This window comes from Colobus angolensis, unplaced genomic scaffold (assembly GCF_000951035.1).
Source record: "Colobus angolensis palliatus isolate OR3802 unplaced genomic scaffold, Cang.pa_1.0 Scaffold6, whole genome shotgun sequence".
Lineage (NCBI taxonomy): Eukaryota > Metazoa > Chordata > Mammalia > Primates > Cercopithecidae > Colobus > Colobus angolensis.
This window is the reverse complement of record NW_012119598.1, coordinates 5,591,269-5,611,124: the sequence shown is the minus strand read 5'-3', so window position 1 is coordinate 5,611,124 and position 19,856 is coordinate 5,591,269. Positions and strand designations below refer to the sequence as shown.

General features: G+C 48.9%; 1 protein-coding gene across 2 annotated transcripts in view; it reads left to right on the top strand.

Moving 5' to 3' along the window:
• The window catches only part of LYRM4 (LYR motif containing 4), a 159,860-nt gene extending 142,860 nt beyond the window's left edge, over window positions 1–17,000 (top strand). For both annotated transcript variants that reach the window (XM_011962636.1, XM_011962635.1), the window contains one exon: window positions 15,935–17,000. In XM_011962636.1, the coding sequence (XP_011818026.1) occupies window positions 15,935–16,003 (69 nt within the window). In that variant the 3' untranslated portion in view covers window positions 16,004–17,000. The remainder of the gene's footprint in view (window positions 1–15,934) is intronic.
• Window positions 17,001–19,856: the final 2,856 nt, after the last annotated feature.

Genomic DNA, 19,856 nt, shown 5'->3' with positions numbered 1-19,856 from the left:
CAAATACCTGAGCATTTCTAGCAGCTACACTGCCGATCTCCCCGTGGTCTTGAAGGGTTTGTTTCCATTCCCCTGAGCATTATACTCGGTTGGTGCTCGTGGCCTGGCTCTAGCCAGATCACTAGCAAGGGGCCAAGGATGTGAAGGGCTTTCATCACTGTCTCCCAAGGGAGAGGAAGCCTTGCATTTGCACAGCTCCGGAAGAGCCATTGTTTTGCATCAGAAGACCTTAGGATACCTCTGTCAAAAAATAAAGGAAATAATCTTCATGTCTAAAGGGCTCTACTTTGTGCTAAACTCTGCAGCTTTCTACAGTAGGGTCCCAAAGGTCAGTGACAGGAACATATTACCGTAATTCAGAAATAAACCGTGTGAATGGTGAAAGGCGATGTCTTCGCAAACTGCCCAGAAGGAAGATCTTGTCCTACCAATGGGCAGTGTCCTTAGGGTTGGACCCAGCGTCAGTGTCCCTTTGTCTTGATGCTGAGAGAAGTGGATCAGCCACCTTGTTTGAACCAAAACACACATCAGAAATGGGTCCGAAGGAAAGCCACTTGCTGCAGGCTGAGTTTGTGGGATTCGGGGGTCAGAAAGAAAACCCAGAGCTTTTCTCACTGAGCTTATCATCGAAGCCTTTCAGGTTTGCTTTGCAAAGCCTTTCAGGTTTCAGATATCTGAGTCCCTCAGATATCTCAGTTCCCTAATTCATATGAGTACATTAGAACATCTTGTCCCTAAACAGCATGAAGAATGCTCCTGGGAGGGGTGCCTTCCTCTGCCAGGCTCAGCTGCAGGCTTGTGGCAGCTCCATATGTGGTGACCACTCTGGGATTCTTGTTCCTCTTCTGCCAGGGCTTGCCCTGAAACATTGCACAGGTGTCTCCTTCTCTTGGAATTCATTCCTTCATTCAGCAGAGTGTCTGAGGCGCTGGGAACAGGCCAGGGTCACCGTGCTCGAGTAGCTGACAGGTACATGGGGGTGTTTGCTCACAGCCTGGGTCATGGGCTCCACCCTGGCTGCCTAGACCAAAGATTCCATGTCGAGGCAGCCAAAGCAAGTGATAGGCCAGGCCTAGTTGCTTGGAAGAGAGAGGAGAGCGGGGAGAGGGCCTGGCACCCAGCCAGGGAATGAGGATTCCATAGGAGGGAGCCGTCCTAGAAACCACTGGAGGTTTCTGGGCCATGGGTTGATGTGATGAGCATGTGTCTCTAGAGGGATGACTTCAGCAGCCGTGCAGGTGCAGCAAGGTGGGGCACAGGCCCCTTCTCCTTACCGTGGCTGCACCAGCCACTTCAGCAAGGCCAGGAAGATGCCCACAGGTCTCGTATGAAAATGACCGGCTTCCCAGACTCTTAGGAATAGTTTCACTAGGAGATGAGGGAAGCTCTGCACTGCTAGGTGCTGGGGACATGAAATGGGCTCATCACCTGACTTCAGGGAGCTCACAGTCTCATGTCGGAGACAAACACCAAAACCACACAAAGCATATTGACAGCCCAGTGTGGCTGGTGCTGGGTGCTTGTATGTTCCTCTGCTCACCTTCAACAGGGAGCTGCTGCGTGATATCCACGGACTTCAAAACACATGGCCAGCAACACCCTCTCAATGGCCCAGGGCTTGGGAGCCTTCCAGGAATGATGTCATAGGCTAACAATATTGGGGTCATATGTATACCAACATACCCAACTACCTGGGCTCCCTTCTGTCTCCCCCTAACCCAGAAATCAGGCTGACGGGAGCACCAAAACGGTGAGACGGAAAAACATCGCCTTGAGCCAGTTCTGGTTTTGATATTTGAACTGGTTCAAGTTGACTTTTAAAAAAGATGTCCCTGGAGGGGTAAAATAGAGGCAGCCTGATAGCCCCCAGAAAGTTTGTCAAAGATATATATCCCCCAGAGCAGGTGGTAAACACACCATCAAGAACTTGCTCATTCACCAGCACACATCCCAGGAAGGATCCGCCTCAGCATTTGCATCAGCTTGTAGCTAATCGTAGAGGGGCCAGAATTCTGGCCTTGCCGCTGCGGTATTGGTGGCATGAAGCAGAGTTCGGGGAAAGACATGCAGCTGAGCTTTGGTCTCTCCCCAGGTGTGGGAGTGTGACCTCGGATAGGACACGACCTCTGGCAGTGTGCCTGGGCTCTGTTGTCGCCATCGCAGGGAATTGCCAGGGCTTCCTCTGACGTGATGTTTGGGCCCTGAGTTCTGCCCGGTTCCCAGAAGCACCTGGTGACAGTGGCAGCGGTGCTGACATGTAACGTGCTGTGCTGACTGTTCCGGTGCTTTTGTCTCGGGGAGCCTCTGTTGTGCAATGCTGCAGTGCCAGCTCCAGGGGACTCCTGGCTACTGGCTGGCACTGTGGATATCCACTGTCCCCATGTGGCCTTCTCTGCACTGACCATCAGGGGTCGGAGAGGGTGGGTGTGTAAGTGTGATGCGAGACAGCTACCTGTCTCCTGTTTTGTAACTGTCTCTCCACCCTGAGCCGTGGTCTAGAGCAGCAGATAGAAATCACCCACAAAACCCAGCCCCCCTATAAAGTACAGATGTGTGTATAGAAGACAGGAAGATACTCCCTGCCTTCAGCTAGCAGCGTAGCAGGCGATAGCATCCTATAGGAACACCATAGGGTGCAAAGACACTTCTGTCCCCTGGTTTTGTAGTCCATGGCCCTGCCTTCTGGAAGAACGGTACCCAAAGTGCACCTGGTAGGAAAATCGCTACCCTGGTTTTTTGTTTTTTGGAAAAGTATGCACTCCATTGCAGGGCAGGGGTGGAGGGGGAGGAAAGCCAGGTAACACTCAAAAAATCAGTGCTCAGCCTGCATCCCCTTAGATGAGCACTGCCTCTCATTCAGGGACGCTAGTCAGAAGCAAGGAAGCAGTGACATGCGTGCCCCCACCCCCCAGTTACCTCCCTAAGGAGAAATTCCACAGGTGGGGCTGGGCCACCCAGGTCCTACAAAGCAGACCCCGTGACTCCAGTGCACAGACCTCAATAGGAACCTCTGCCTTAACCCGTGTGTCCATTCAAAAAGGACTCATTCCTGCAGAGGGAACAGAAGGCTTGTGAGATGGGAACCTCTGCTAGCTGCCCACAACTTTGGACTCTTTGAGATCCATTAAAATAGTTTCATTCCTGGCCAGGCACGGTGGCTCACACCTATAATCCTAGCACTTTGGGAGGTCAAGGTGGGTGGATCAGGAGGTCAGGAGATCAAGACCAACCTGGCCAATATGGTGAAACCCTGTCTGCACTAAAAATACAAAAAAAAATTAGCCAGACATGGTGGCACACCCGTATAGTTCCAGCTTGGGTGACAGAGCGAGATATCATCTCAAAAAATAAAATAAAATAAAATAAATCAAAATAAAACAGTTTCATTCCCTTTCCTGTGATGATGTGGAATGCCACGGAAAGAGACCGTCTCATGGTGGGCCTGTGTTTTTTTTTTGTTTTTTTTTTTTGGTGAGTCTCATTCTGCCACCAAGGCTATAGTGCGATAGCATAATCTTAGCTCACTGCAACCTCCGCCTCCTGGGTTCAAGCGTTTCTCCTGCCTCAGCTTCCCGGTAGCTGGGATTACAGGCATATGACACCACGCCCAGCCAACTTTTTTTGTATTTTTAGTAGAGATGGGGTCTTGTCACGTTGATCAGGCTGGTCTCGAACTCCTGGTCACAAGTGATCCACCCGCCTCAGTGGTGGGATCACAGGTGTGAGACACCACACCCGGCCTTTTTTAACTGAACATGAGACATTCAGAAAGACCACAGGCCGGTGCAGCATGCTGATAAAAGTGGATAAGAGTGAGGGCAACTGTCCACTGTGCGTTCATGATTGAGACAGACACTTGAGAGTGGACAAGGCTCTATCTGTAGTCACCCTGGGACAGTGGGTGTGGACTGGACGTGGTCATGCTGACGAAGAGTGCACGCTCTTGTACCTTGTTTCTCTCTTGTCCCAGCAAGCAAAGATGAAACATATTAATTATTAACCAGGACACGGGATAGTGGGCAGGGATATGAATTTGCTCATCACTCTGCCAGCTACAACACAGAGGAAATAAGAGGCCGACTTCCCACCACCTCCCCCCACATTAAGAATATCCCGGCCGGGCGCGGTGGCTCAAGCCTGTAATCCCAGCACTTTGGGAGGCCGAGACGGGCGGATGACGAGGTCAGGAGATCGAGACCATCCTGGCTAACCCAGTGAAACCCCGTCTCTACTAAAAAAATACAAAAAAAAAAATTAGCCGGGCGAAGTGGCGGGTGTCTGTAGTCCCAGCTACTCGGGAGGCTGAGGCAGGAGAATGGCGTAAACCCGGGAGGCGGAGCTTGCAGTGAGCTGAGATCCGGCCACTGCACCCCAGCCTGAGCGACAGAGCAAGACTCCGTCTCAAAAAAAAAAAGAATATCCCGTATCTGGCATTTAAGGCTTACAGGAAGGATGGAGATGGAATGTGTACCGGGAGAGGGGAAGCAAAAAGATGCACCCCTGCTGCTTTGAAATGGCCTTTCTCAGCTACCACGCGTCATTGGAGATTGGGGTTTCAGTAAATCCAGTTTGGATGATCCCTTCAGGCACCCTTCTGTTGCATAAAATGGTGGCAGAATTAAACATAGCAGTGTTATGCTATTGTATGTAAACATTTTGAAGAACAAGCCTACTGGATTCTAAAAAGAAGAAAAGGTTATGTGGACCGAGGGCTGTTTTTAGAGGAACACCATGTGGTCGGTATTCCTAGGTTTGGGTTTCACAATACTTCTTGTTGCCATACAGAAAAGATGGCTGAAAAAATGTAGCCATAAATTCACGCGTCCCTGTTTCGCTGCGCTTTTAAAAAAATTGGGAAATATAAAAAGCATGATAAAAAATGGTCTATTTGACAAATAAGCTTTTATCACTGGTGACTTGACTGTGACAAGGCTGTGGCAGTGCCTCTCCATGCTGGGATCTCACCAGGGACAATTGCTGCAGGAATTGCAGGCGGCGTGAAAGGATGTCCAGCCTTGTCATAAGCCAGAGGAGGAGCACAGATGTCATGCTTACCTTCCTCAGTGCAGGTGAACAGGAGCAGGCAGCTTAGCATGTGCCATCTGAGACCATATGTTGAAATTCTGTCAAAAATGTGTTGGCCGGGCATGGTGGCTCATGCCTGTAATTCTAGCACTTTAGGAGGCCAAGTCAGGCGGATCACCTGAAGTGGGAGTTTGAGACCAGCCTGGCCAACATGGTGAAAGCCCATCTCCACTAAAAATACAAAAATTAGCCAGGTGTGGTGGCGCATGCCTGCAGTCCCAGCTATTCAATAAGCTGAGGCATGAGAATCACTTGAACACAGAAGGAGGAGGTTGCAGCGAGCTGAGATCACACCGCAGAACTCCAGCCTGGATGACAGAGTGAGACTCTGTCTCAGAATATATATATGTATAGATATTGTTTTGGTGGCTCAAGGGGTTTTTTTTTGGCCTTCCAAAGCCCCCCTGAAAGTGTAGCTATCTTAGGAAAGTGCAGTATCTTAAAAATATGTTTCTGAAACTGGGTGTATCAGAAGGCACTCAAAGGTGACAGGGTAAAAACAGTGCATCCTCTTGGAGGGTCAGGGTTACTTGTCAACTTGGAGGGAAAAAAAAACTGTGAAGAGACTGGGTCTTGCAATGTTGCTGAGACTAGAGTGCAGTATTTATTCACAGGCGAGATCATAGAGCACTACAGCCTCGAACGCCTGGGCTGAAGCAATCTTCCCACCTTAGCCTCCTGAGTAGCTGAGACTACAGGTGTGCACCAAGGTGGGTTTCCCTACCACATCTGGCAGGGAAAACATTTTTATACGAAAATAAGCACAGATATGCTATACAGCAGAGTACACCATTTACATGAAGATCAATATGAGACTTCCAAGAAATATTCTGGCTACCACAGCCCCTTTAAGCTAAGTCCCAAATCCCCAGGAGAACGACTGTGGTTTTTTGTGGGTTTTTTTTGTTTTGTTTTGTTTTTTTGAGACGGAGTCTCGCTCTATCACCAGGCTGGGGTGCAGTGACGCAATCTCGGCTCACTGCAACCTCTTCCTCCCGAGTTCAAGTAATTCTCCTGCCTCAGCTTCCCAAGTGGCTGGGACTGTAGGCGCACACCACCACACCCAGCTAATTTTTGTATTTTTAGTAGAGACGGGGTTTCACCATGTTTGCCAGGATGGTCTCGATCTCTTGACCTCGTGATCCACCCAGCTCGGCCTCCCAAAGTGGTGGGATTACAGGCATGAGCCACCACACTGCCAGGAGTATGATTTTATGTGTTAACTACCTCTGCATAACAGGGTCTGGTTTGTAACTCTCTCTTGTGTGAATTTCTCTCTCCTTGGGCCAGTGCCATTCTGTTTTACTAATATCTCAAAAATGCTTTAAGATTTTCCTTTTCAAAGGTTTTCTTATTCATGACTTTTTATTCACATAAACCTTAAAGTCATTTTGTCATGTATTTTTTAGAATCTTGTCAGATTTTGTATTATCATTGTATTAAATGTGAATTCATTTGCAAAAATTGGCATTTTTATGACTCAGTCTTTCCACGAATATGGTATCTCTCAGTAAAATTTTATATTTCTTAGCTTTTTAGTTTCTTTCTAAAGATCACACAGGTCTTATGAAGTTTACATCTAGGAGTGTTTTTGTCACTGTGCCTGTTGTTACTGCCCTTTCCCATTATGTTTTCAGTGTGATCCACTGGGGTGCCAGCTTCTGACATGGGAAATGGAAGAGCGTGCCTAGCAGAGCAAGTACACACCCTCCAAAAATAGAAATTAAAAGAAAACATGACAGAGTTTGCCTGTAAAAGCCTACAAATTGATGATAATAATGGTACTTTCCTCATAAAGTCATTGTGAGGCTAAAAGAAACACTTTCATTTAGTTATTAATAATAGATTAAGCACTTAGAGCAGTGCCTGGTACATAGTAAATGCTCATTAATCGTCACTATTGCTTTCATCATCATCATCATTATTTTGTACCAGTCATAGCATTATCATCATTAATTGAAAAAGTATCATGATCATGACACCAGAGGCAAGATTTGGCACTGTGCCCTGCGGCCCCCAATCTCTGAGGGGGAAGAGAGCAGAGCAGTTTACCCCTTGGCTTCACCAGCAAAGCTAGACAGCCATGTCTCTCCTGTAAGTGTACAGGGCACAACCACCTCCTTCTCGTACCAGACTACTCTGACCCACTGGCAGTGTCATGGGTCCTGTCTGGGCAGGAAGCCCGTAAGAGAAGAGATGAGGAAAGAACAGCTCAGCAGTCAGTCCTTGAGTCCAGCCCGGAAAGCTCACATTCACACCCAGGTGGTGAGCTCAGCTGTCATTGCCGCCATATTCTGTAGTTGGGGGTTAATTATTACAGAATCATGTGCTCTTATAGCTGAAGGGTGAGGGGCCTTGACATCTTGAGATCCTAAGATCAGGGTGTGGGACCCCATGATATGCATTTTGTTTTGTTTGTTTGTTTTGTTGTTGTTGTTTTGTTTTGTTTTGTTTTGTTCTTTTGAAACAGAGTCTCTCTCTGTTACCCAGGCTGGAGTACAGTGGCGCGATCTTGGCTCACTGCAACCTCCGCCTCCCGGGTTCAAGCGATTCTCCTGCCTCAGCCTCCCGAGTAGCAAGGATTACAGGCGCCCACCACCACACCCGGCTAATTTTTGTATTTTTAGTAGAGACAGGGTTTCACCATGTTGGCCAGGCTGGTCTCAAACTCCTGACCTCGTGATCCGCCCGCCTCAGCCTCCCAAAGTGCTGGGATTACAGGCGTGAGCCACCGCGCCCCGCCCATGATATGCATCTTGACAGAGACAGGCCTTGCACAAATCTGTGCATGTAAGTAATGTTTAGCAGGCCCTTGCCAGGTGCCTAGCACTGTGCTTATTTGATTTTCCCAGTAGTGTTAGGACAAAATATGTGGGCCCTGGGAAGGAACTGGGGAAAATGGTAGATTTTCTTCACATCTAGTGTTTCGTTTGATTCCCATAACAACTCTGCGAAACAGGCAGGAAGTGGCAGAGACAGGAGTAGGATCCCAGCCCAGGGCTGTGTCCATTCCCCACCTTCCCCACCCACTGCCCTGGGGAGTGAGCCCAGTTCCTGGGACCCAGGTTCTATAGAGATGTGTTGCAGGGATGGCTGTGCATTGCTTCAGAAGAAAGACTAAGCAGTGAAGACCTGAAACATCATACCCAATTGTATTTTCTTATATCTTGCTCCTTCCTCTCCTGCAGGTTATTTGTCTAATGAGTCTCAGAGCTCTTAAGTGTTTCTGGGCCATCTAGTCATCCCGGCTACTGGCAGTTGAGTAATCTGTGTACTTTTCCAATGAACTCTAATGCCAACTCCCTAAACTTAAGAGAATAAAAGTGTGATCAGCTTTAATGACCAGTTTATGCACAGTAATAGTTTGATATGGCTGTGTAAGTCAATTTGGGATTCTGGAGGGACTGGAACTTGAAGCTGTTAATTGCACTACCTTACTTGCGTTGACCAGACCCTCTCACCTGCAGCTTGGAGCATCATTCTCTGCCATTAGCACCGCAGCATCAATCCTGGCTAGCCTCCTGTGGTGTGCTGACACATTTTACAGCCCAAATAAATGCAGCAGAACTGCTACACAAACATTTATTGCCTCAACTCCTTAGCCTTCATTGAGATAACTTTTTAATATTTCCTCCCTGTGTGAACTGAGTATTTCCCCTACTTCTTCTGTAATGGCTCTGGGTAAATCCCATATAGCCCTGGATTCTAGCCTTAAACCCTCTGCTGGGCCAAATTTAAATCATTTCATTTCACTTAACAGTCAGTGAACATTCTTGTTGCACTAAATGGTCCTAACCACTGTTTTTATTCACTTGTCTTCATCAGTTCTGTATTTCCACTTGTGGCTCACCAGCAGAGCACTCTGTAATCACTCAGCTATCTGGATTTTAGAGTCAGTTGGGCACCGAGCCTTAGAACCATGGAGTATGGGATTGATATTTTTAGTTGTCAGGTACTTTCTGAGCACTTTGTATGTGTCTGGCACTGACCTAAACTGTGCTTTGAAGGCACCTAAGTCAAGTAACATGATCCCTTCTCCCCACTCCCCTCAGTCACCAATGCTCATGCTGGGGAACTGAGGCAGACCATTACAGTATAGGGACCATGTGGGTGGCCCCAATATATGCAGTGTGTATGTCAGACAGACATGCATCTCTAGATCCTCTTAATACCATTCACATTGTAAGACCTGATGTCATTAGTTTTTTCCCCCCCAAGGGCCATAAAATTGTCCTACTGGAATGGGTTTTTTTGTTGTTGTTTTTTAATTTAATTAAAATTTCTGTCAAAGCAGACTATAAATTTGGTTTGTTTTGATTTCAAGTTTCCTGAAACTTGGCTCTTCAGATCGTCCCCCAGTTCTTCATTCTGTGGATTTCCTTTGGGGTCTTTCCCATGGGGCCGATCCCACCTCACAGCTACAGGCCTTACAGGAGAGCACCCCTCCCCCAGAAGTTCCGTCCTCTAGATGAAATAAGCATGATGGTAACTACTGTAATGGGGGCTTTTGTAAGAAACACAGCAGAGGGCCTCATTCTCCTGTTGGAGAATCCTGTGTTCTTGTTCTAGCCGGCGCATAGAGAATACGGCCTCTTTAGCACACAGAGCTGACACACAGGGAGCTACATGGGGAGAAGCGTGTTTGTTCTGAGGCATGATAAGTGTGCCACCAAAGCCTTCAAAGGGGCCACCAGAGGAAGTGTCGGCCAGACAGACAGACCTTCTGGAAAGTAGTTTTGCAAGATCCATCAGTAACCATAAAAATATTCATATCTGGCCAGGCGCAGTGGCTCACGCCTGTAATCCCAGCACTTTGGGAGGCCGAGGTGGGTGGATCACGAGGTCAGGAGATCGAGAACACTGTGAAACCCCGTCTCTACTAGAAATACAAAAAAATTAGCCGGGCGTGTTGGTGGGCGCCAGCTACTCAGGAGGCTAAGGCAGGAGAATGGCGTGAACCCGGGAGGCAGAGCTTGCAGTTAGCCGAGATCGCGCCACTGCACTCTGGCCTGGGCGACAGAGCAAGACTCCATCTCAAAAAAAAAAAAAAAATTCATATCTGTTTATCCAACAATTCTACTTCTAGAAACCTTTTATAAGGAAAAAAGTCAGATTTGATAAAAGGTTATATATGAATGATAATCCTGGCATTAAGTGAAAACAGTCTAAATTTTCATCATATAGGAGTGATTAAATAGATTATGATATATCTTTACAATGGAGTATTACACACTTACTGAAAATATTCCTTCAAAGGACAGTTAATGACATAAGGATCATAATATGAAGTTAAGTTCAAAAGCAAGTTATGCTATGATCTCACATTTAAATATTGTGTATATACACACACATTTTTAATCTACATGTGATATAACAGACTACTCAAAAATACCAAACTACTAATAGCCACATATCCGAATGCAACTAAATATTTAGAGCAAGCTTGTCCAACCCACAGCCTGTGGGCCATGTGCAGTCCAGGATGGCCTTGAATGCAGCCCAATGCAAATTCATAAACTTAAAACATGAGATTTTTTTTTGCGATTTTTTTTTTTCTTTAGCTCATCAGCTTTCGTTAATGTTAGTGTGTCTTATGTGTGGCCCAAGACAATTCTTCTTCTTCCAGTGTGGCCCAGGGAAGCAAAAAGATTGGACACCCCTGATTTAAAGAGAAAAAGAACAGAATCTGTATAATTTCCCATGTCGCTTTTTTAAACTTTGGAAACAGCTACAGTAGGTACCTATTAATTGCACCTCCCCAGATGACAGGGACATTGTTTCCACTTGCCGCAGGGCACAGATCACCCCCTTCTCTGCACCAGCCTTCGTTTCATCAGTCCTGTGATCTCACATTAAAATTCTCATTGTGCATTCAAGTCAGTAAAGATTGGTTTAGCTGTATGTAGCAAGAAACTCAAGTAACAGGAGCTTTTAAAAGATGGAGGTTTACTTTTCTCGCACATAAAAGAAAGCTGGCAATAAGGTGTCCAGAGCTGGCATGGTGTCTCCATGGTCATCAAGCACTCAGGCACCTCCTTTCTGCCCCCCAGCCTTAGCGTGTAGCTCCCATATCAAACTTACCTTACGGTGCTAGATGTCTGCTGGTGTTCCAGCTATCAAGTTCATATTCCAGGCAGAACAGAGACAAAATGGGGGGCGGGCAGGCAGTGGAGTGCCCCCAGTCTGAGGCGGCCCACTTTAAAGAACTTTCCTAGATGCTCCTGCCTTGATGACAGCTGACACCTCATTGGCCACGTCTAGCTGCACAGGAGTCTGGAGAGTGTACACTTCTAGATGTGCACTGACCCTGTAAGGAAAAAGGAGAGATGGATGCTGGGCAGGCCACAGTTCTCTCATGTGGTTATCTCAAATTTTCATAACATAGGCTCATAATTATAGTGATGTATAATTTGCGTTATGAAGAAATCATTGATCAGCCAGGCATGGCGGCACATGCCTGTAATCCCAGCTACTCAGGAGGCAGAGGCAGGAGGATCACTCAAGCCCAGGAGTTCAAGACCAACCTGGGCAACATAGTGAAAACCTGTCTCTAAAAAAAAGAGAGAGAGAGAAAAGAAAGGAAGAAATGGTTGGGACCTGGTAGGGGAGCAGCATTTTGGAGAAAGCACTGGACAGAGATCGGAAGATCTGGGGTTCGTGTCTTTGCTTCTATATGGATTGATTCTTCTGGGCTTCATTCTTCACCAAAAGCTGAGGGCAGTGATTCTAACAGCATCCACGTGCAGCAGTCTTGAACTTGCAAGGGTGGGTGCCCCTTCAGTGCAGCACCCATTCCTCTGGCTGCCCCTCTATAACTTCTACCAGTCCTTCCAAGCTGGAATCACCTCTTACCTGCACTCTTTTTCTGTTTTTTGTTTTGTTTTGTTTTGAGACGGAGTCTCGCTCTGTCACCCAGGCCAGAGTGCAGTGACACGATCTCAGCTCACTGCAACCTCTGCCTCCTGGGTTCACGCCATTCTTCTGCCTCAGCCTCCTGAATAGCTGGGATTAGAGGTGCCCGCAACCTCGCCCTATGTATTTTTAGTAGAGACGGGGCTTCACCATGTTGGTCAGGCTGGTCTCGGACCAGTGACCCCGTGATCCACCCACCTCGACCTCCCAAAGTGCTGAGATTACAGGCGTAAGCCACCGCGCCCAGCCTCACCTGCACTCTTACTGGTCCCTTAACCGAGTCTCCTGCCACAACTCTCCACCTCTTCCTTGCCTTGACCCTAAGACAAGGTGATCTTTTTACCCACAGATCTGGATGCACTGGTCCTCCGTTTTTAACATTTTAACAGCTTTCCATTCCCTCCAAGTGGAGCATGGCATCTGTGTTCTGGCCCTACCCCACTTTCCTTTTATTCTCTCTTCTCTGCCTTCTCCACCCCCATCCTCACCCTCACCCTTCCGTATCCACACTTAGTCTATTTCTGTCTCTGACAGTCTCCACATCCAGTCGTGTCATGGGCTTCTCACCCCTGCCGCAGCTCCAGCCTCTGGGCCTCTGAGCTCCTCCTCCCCAGAGGCTGTCTCCTCTGAGAAGTCTTCCCTGACTCCCTCAGGCTGAGTCACATCTTCTAGATCCCTCTAGTCCTGTGTGCCCTCCTGTGCTAGTACATTCCAGATGCTAGGTCGTTTATCTCAATTCTTGTCTGTTTTCCCTTCCTGGACTCAGAGATTTCCGCAGGCATTAATCACATCCGAAAGTCTCACCCGCACAAGGTGCCTGGAACGGGAGGTGCTCACTGCTTGTCTGCAGAATGACTCAGGGCTGGGGCTGCCCTTCCAGGGCTCCTCCGGGTGTTCTGGGTCTTTGAACACCTGTGCATTGTGTGCTGTACATGCCTTTCACTTGTAGGAAAGAGCCCTGCCTGCCCGTCCATCTTCGCTGCAGAGCCGTTTGCTCTCAGTGCATTGGGCTCAGATTCCTTCTCTCGCTTGCTCATCACGGATCTGCTGAGCAGTCTTGTCTACTAAGACCGTGTGGGGCCCAGGGACACAGAAAGCCTGTTCACCAGTCCTGCCCTTGAGGGGCTCTCAGGGGGCTGGGGAAGGGAAGACAGACATGAACTAGAGCACGTGACCTCATAGGGACCACACACACAGACCACACAGATGGTCCAGGTGGCTGCAAAGAGGAGGGCAGGCTTCGCGAGCATGCCGCCCGGGCTGCAGGCGGTGAACGGGTGGACGGAAGTGCGCCCTCCCTTCAGGAGCGGGCAGGAAGCCAGTCATCCCTCCGGCTGCTGCAGCACGTTTCTCCCCTCCATGTCTGCCACGACTCTCCCTTGGCCAGATGCCCACCAGCTGCCCTAGGGACTCTCCTGCCATGTCGGTGCTGTACTGGTTGGGGACCTCACACATCTTTTTCTTGACACTGGCCAACTTTATTGAGGGCCCAAAGACTGCTGGAGCTGCAAAGGACCGTAAAGATCACCTAGAAGTTTCCAGACCTCATCCCACAGGCAAGGAACTGAGACCAGAGGAAGTGGAGAGTCTCACATGGCAAGTGGCAGAGCCATCCAAGCTGCAGCCCAGCTGTCCTGTTCCCGCTGCCCCCCTCCCTGTCATCCCAGGGCCTTTCCAGGGTGCCACCTTTCCTTCCAGGGTGCCAGAAGTAGAACATGTGGATCAGCACTGGGCCATTCAGAGACCATGCGTCCCAGATGGATCCTGGAGCCATGGACAGCGCCTGTAATCACAGAAGCTGAGAGTCGGAAGGAATCCATCTGGTTCAGCCCTGGTCTAGCATATACCTTCCTTCTCCATCCTCACTTTCTGCTCCTCTCGGGGACAGAGAACTCACAGCTTCCCAAGCCAGCCCATTGCAGTTTTGAACAGGTTTCTTCTTATGCCATCCCATAACCCCTGCCTGCCACGAAAGCCTTGAGAAGATGATGGTAAACTCTGTCAAGTACTCATGGAATGTCCGACTGTGGACACTTCTAGGACAGGTTCCTGGCGAATCCCCTGAGATCAATTAAATACAGAACAAGCTCCCGGGTAACGGAACCATCCAAGCTGTTATACAAAATGGTTTGTATTAGCCTCGTGTTAATCATCCAAAAAGTAATGGTTCCCTTTTTTTTAAGGATCATTGGTATTCTAGCCTTTCCGTTCCCAGTATTGTTTGATAGTGGGTGCATCTATCTGTTGAGGTTAATGTATGAAAACAAAACCGTGTACTATTCAGGGTGGAGGACGATGCCGATCCTCCTCTTCTCTGTAGTAGGGTATAGATGGCTTCAGCTCACCCAGTAGCTATTTCAGGTTGTCCAGAAGGGAAACTCAGAAAGTCCCCGCATTCATCATGCTGTACGGTAGCCCCCAAGAAACCCAGTGGGCCCCTCACAGCCCTCAACACGATTTCCGACCTTGCCACCTGAAGTGTGGCCCATGGACCAGCAGCATCAGCATTACCTGCAGGTTGTGAGACATGCAGCACCCCAGACGCCCCCCCATCCACTTGCATCCAAAGTCTTCTCTGTATTAATGAGAGGAAGGGAGGACTGCGGACACAGTAGCAGAGCTCATCACGGTGGCTTGTTAGGAGTTGTGCTGGAGCGCGCATTCTCTACACCGCCTTCCCAGAACGCCCACCTGTCTCTTCTGGTTTTTAATTAGGGCATTCACTTGCATTTAAAAATACCTGCAAGATCTCCCCCGTCCCCCAAATCTCCACTGTCTACTTTTCTTTCTTCTTAGATGACGCGCTGCTCTTGCCTCTTTCTTGGCTTTCTCTTGCACCACAACACTTAGCAGTTATTGTCCGTGCCACAGACCTTCAAGATACCGCTGTGCAAAGGCAGACTGAAGACCGAGCAAATGGCATGGAAAGCAGGACACCTCAGATGGACCGCGGGGCTGTCCTTGGTGACAGAGCACTGCTGTTTAACACGTGCTGTAGTAATGACATGATCGCCTGCTGTCCGGGGCCTTCACTTCGAAACAGAGCACTAAGGTCGGGGAGGAAAAGCATATGACGATGTTGACCCCTGGCTGCTCTGGGCGGTAGCTGTGGCCTTTAGGAGTTTACTATCGTTTGCTTAAACAGCAGTTACTCGCCTCAAATTTCCCATAGATAGTGACCAGCTGGTCTGAAATCCAGATAGAGTTGCTAATGGGCAGCCCTTTCTTCACCAGTTCCACTTATCCTTAAAAATGTATCACTCAGGAAATGCTTTTACAGAAAAATTGTGGCAAGACCCTTGTTCCCGAGGAAAGACCTGCTCTAGCCCCAGACGATGACTCCAGCATCCACCTGGGACAGTGGAAACATTGGGCATGAAGACACTTAATAAAAAGGACACTTTAAAAAGAAGGGGACAGGGAAAGATGGCAGGCAGGAGGTGCAGGCACTCAGACAGCTGCCCTCAACCCCAACCGGGATGGGCCACGGAATAGTGTTCGCATTACCCTGAATGCAGTGCTTTTTCTACCCCAGCGTAGTCGGCACCCGTTTCTGCATTGTTCTAAAACCCTTTCCCTATGCAAGAAGCAGTTCAAAGACTTAGGAGAGGAGGTACTGGGCACACATCTGACGGCTATGCCACCAGCAGGCAGGCCTCACCCAGCTCAGCACAGCCCCGCTATGCTGCTTCAGAGAGAGGGAATTGGTGTGTGGATCTCTGTAACTTCTCACAGTTAGGGAAGTGGGGATTGGATGGTGGAAGGAGCTAGCCAAGCAGCTGTAATGACTGGCTTTGCCCCTCAGTGCAGTGGCCAGAAGGGAGCAGCCCTGGGATGGCCAACATTTGTATTCGAAATGTTAGGAAATGTTCTTTCTGACCTTTCCCAGGGGCTAGAGGGCCACGGTTCCTGACCTGTGTCCTTTCTTTACCTTCAGGTCCACATTGGCCACCTGTATTCAACTGACAAGCTGATCATTGAGAATCGAGACATGCCCAGGACCTAGCAAGCCGGGGAACAGCCACCAGCGGCAGCCAGGGACCACCTTCAGCATCCACCCTCTGTTTGAGCTGGGGGCTCCCAAAACCAGCTTACAATAGCCTTTTGCGCTGCCTGCCCTGTGGGAGCTGATAAACCAAGTCACGTTTGTGTTCTGTTGCAGCCTTAGTGAAAAAGGATGGCTGTCTCTTCTTGGTTCACGTGTTAGAATGGAGAGCTGGAGTTTGTTCAGAATAGTGCTGTGTGTTACCGCGTCCCCCCTCCACCCCACTCCTATCTCGTAGCTCATGCCATTGTGTATAGCATTTCTACATGTTGTTTCTTGGTCCTTGACAATAAAAAGAATTATCTCCCTGAGCCTTTCACACCAGATAAACCCCTGCCGATTAATGCATTTTCATTTTCTGCTGACAGAAGGCCTGGAGAGGGCTGTTGGGGGCCCTCAGGGAGGGTTCGACCCTGAGAAAAGAAGTGTCTTGCTGAAAGCAAGTCCAAGCCCCCCTTGAGACTGGGGCAGTGTGGAGCAGGGCAGGGCTATGAGGGTACACGGTGCACGCTGTAACGTATACCTGAACCCAGTACAACAAAGGTCATGGGCGTGTAGGTACACACCCAGAGATGGCGCACTGCGGATCGGCAACCTTAGCCCCACCTGGGAGCTTGCTGGAAATGCAGGCTCAAGCCCCTCCCAACACCTGGTGAATGAGAGCCCCCCAGCCTGATCCAAGCCCAGGACAACCCCCATACCCTGAAGCCTGGAACATGCTGCGCAGCACTGGTGCCCAAATCTGGCTGGTGGACAGAAGCACCTGGAGAGTTGGAGCGCTTTTTAAAAAGACGTCTCAGCACTTCGCTCTCTGCAGATTCTGACTCAGTAAGTGAGGGGTGAGGCACATTTTCCTCTCTTTCTGAAGCTCTGCCAGTGTTTTTCATGTTTAACCAGTTGGGGACCCCTGCTGTTTAAGCATATTACAGGTAATAAAGATATTGTTTGTATGCTTTTATTCTTGGAAACAGATTCATTCCAAACATAGAAAGAACGTATTAAATAACTTGCTTGTCATCTGGGGAGTCTACGAGGGACCAGACCCGTCAGAGTGGTTTCTTCTTTCCCTTTGCATACAGTGCTGAGTGGATTTGGTATCTGTGTGTTAAGGTTTGGAACAGGCTCATATAAATAGCACTGGTCCTGGAATAGCTGCAGCACTGTCACCCCCTCATTTTAACTCTCACAGTCATGGGAGTGGGCACATGCAGCCTGAGCCCACGTTCTTCTCACCCTCACGTGAGAACCCATGTCTTCTGTTGTCTTCCAGAGAGCACAGATTTGCTACAGTGATGCATTCAAATAGATGTAACATGTAGCCATTCTGTTTGGCAGTACAACTTTTGATTTCAGGATAAAGTCTTTTTTTTATTATTATTGAGATGGAGTCTCGCTCTGTCGCCCAGGCTGGAGTGCAGTGGTACGATCTTGGCTCACTATAACCTCTGCTTCCTGGGTTCAAGCCATTCTCCTGCCTCAGCCTCCTGAGTAGTTGGGATTACAGGGGCCCGCCACCACGCCCAGCTAATTTTTTGTATTTTTAGTAGAGATAGGGTTTCACTATGTTGGCCAGGCTGGTCTTGAACTCCTGACCTCATGATCCCCTCAAAGTGCTGGGACTACAGACATGAGCCACCACGCCCTGCCAATTTCAGGATAAGTCTTGAGCATCTGTGAAACTAATGAAGCTCTTAGCAAGTCCCAGATCTCTTACCCTCTAACCAGTTCCTGCCTGGGAGCTGCAGTGTTACAGCACATGCAAAGCCCTTAATTAGGGTAGAGCCCTTCGGTGGACAGTGAACGGAGCTGACGTGGCAAGAGGAATCACTCCCTTCCGCTGACTGTCACGGGGCGGAGCCGCCCAGCCCAGCCCTGTGTGTGGCTCTGGCTCAGGTTTCCCACCCTGCATCAGTGGAGTTGGTGGTCACTCAGCAATGAATGCCTCCAACCACGGTACTAACGGACAGCGCTGCCGATTCATACTTAATTTAAGCAACTGCTACTTGGAACCGAAGTCCAGATTTGAACCTCCGTGCTAAAGGTATCAAATTGCTAGCAAGATAACAGCTCCATAGTAGACTCTCCCACGCCCCCAGGTTTTAAGCAATGAGGCAGTCCACCCAAACTTAACGTGGGCTGCAGGCTGTAACAGCAGGTTGCTTTTGTGTTCATTAAACTGCATGAATGGGTTTGAACATGCCCAAAGCCTCGCTAATGCAAACTTAATTTTGTAAAATTAACTGTGCATTTGGAATTTGCAGAAAGATATAAATCCGAATTCTATGGCAGGAAATGCCACAAACAGGCCTTGGTCCTCCACATTTCAGGTGTATATCTGGCAGGCAGAGCCTGGCACTGGGTACTCCCCAACTCAAATGACCCAGTATTGATGCTAGAGCTTTGAATAAAGCGGCCTTCCCATGGGGATGATGCCTGGTGTGTCTCCAGGGAAGCATTCTGCCTCCTTGACTGTGCACCAACTGAAGGGACTGTGGGCAGCTCCAACATCCATGGCCAGCCAGCCTCACAGAACTCTCTAGAACTTGTGCCTGCTCTGAAGATAGGATCCAGACTGGGGTCTGGAGATCACTTTGCAGCGCTAACATTTGGCAAATGAGAAATACTGCCATTAGTTAACTTCCCAGGCAAAACTCATTGGCTGAGCAAGGCTATCTCCTAGACATTCAGAGATGGCTCTGGGCTGGGCTGGCTGGCATGACCTCATAGCTGGGAAGTCTTGCACAGCCAAGTACAGGGCTGTGTTCTGATGGCTGTTGGGATCTGGATTTTGGAACTGAAAGAATTGGCTAGATTCCTTTAGGTATACTCTGTCCTGCTACTGAGTAATTAGCTACTAACTCCCCTCATCCACAGCCTCACCCATTATCTCAAGCCCTGCCATACAACCCACCGTCATCCAGGAGCAAAAGGGACAGGCAGAGGGTGAAGCCTACAAAGATGACAAACACCAGAGCTCACCTAGTCCAACCCTCAGATCTTCAGGTGTTAAAACGAAGAGTGTGAACATCTGCAGATCATGTACAGAGTCAGGGCCTTTTCTCTAAACCCCTTTCACTCATTAATTTGTTTACTCAATATTGACTAAGGCCACTGAGTGCCAGGTGCCAGGGAGCAACCAGTGAACAAGACAGATGTACCTTCACAGAGCCTGTGTCTAGCAGGGAAATCCAAGAAGAAAATGACAAGTCTTACGAATGTTACAGGGGGGGAAATATGAGTGCTGCCAAAGCTGATGGGATGGGCCAGGGAAGGGCTTCCTGGGGAGGGGATACTTAACGCTTGCATTAAGTAGTGATGAGGATTGGCTGTGTGAAGGTGGGGAGAGGAGTGCTCCCGTAGGATTGGCTGTGCGAAGGTGCTCTCTAGGCAGGAGGAACGGCACATGCAGAGAACTAAAGGGAGTCTGGGATGGCGGCAGGCAAGGAAGAGGGCTCTTTTCCACATCGAGGAGCACCTTGGAGCCTCAGCCTAAGGATGGGGAGCAACTCAGGAGTTTTTAAGCAAGAGAGGTTTTTGTTTTATTTTGTTGAGATGGAGTCTCACTCTGTTGCCCAGCCTGGAGTGCAGTGGCACAATCTCAGCTCACCACAACCTCTGCCTCCTAGGTTCAAGCAATTCTCCTGCCTCAGCCTCCTGAGGAGCTGGGACTACGGGTGTGCACCACCACACCCAGCTAATTTTTATATTTTTTAGTAGACACAGGGTTTTGCCATGTTGGCCAGGCTGGTCTTGAACTCCTGACCCCAGATGATCCACCTGCCTTGGCCTCCCAAAGTGCTGGGATTACAGGCAT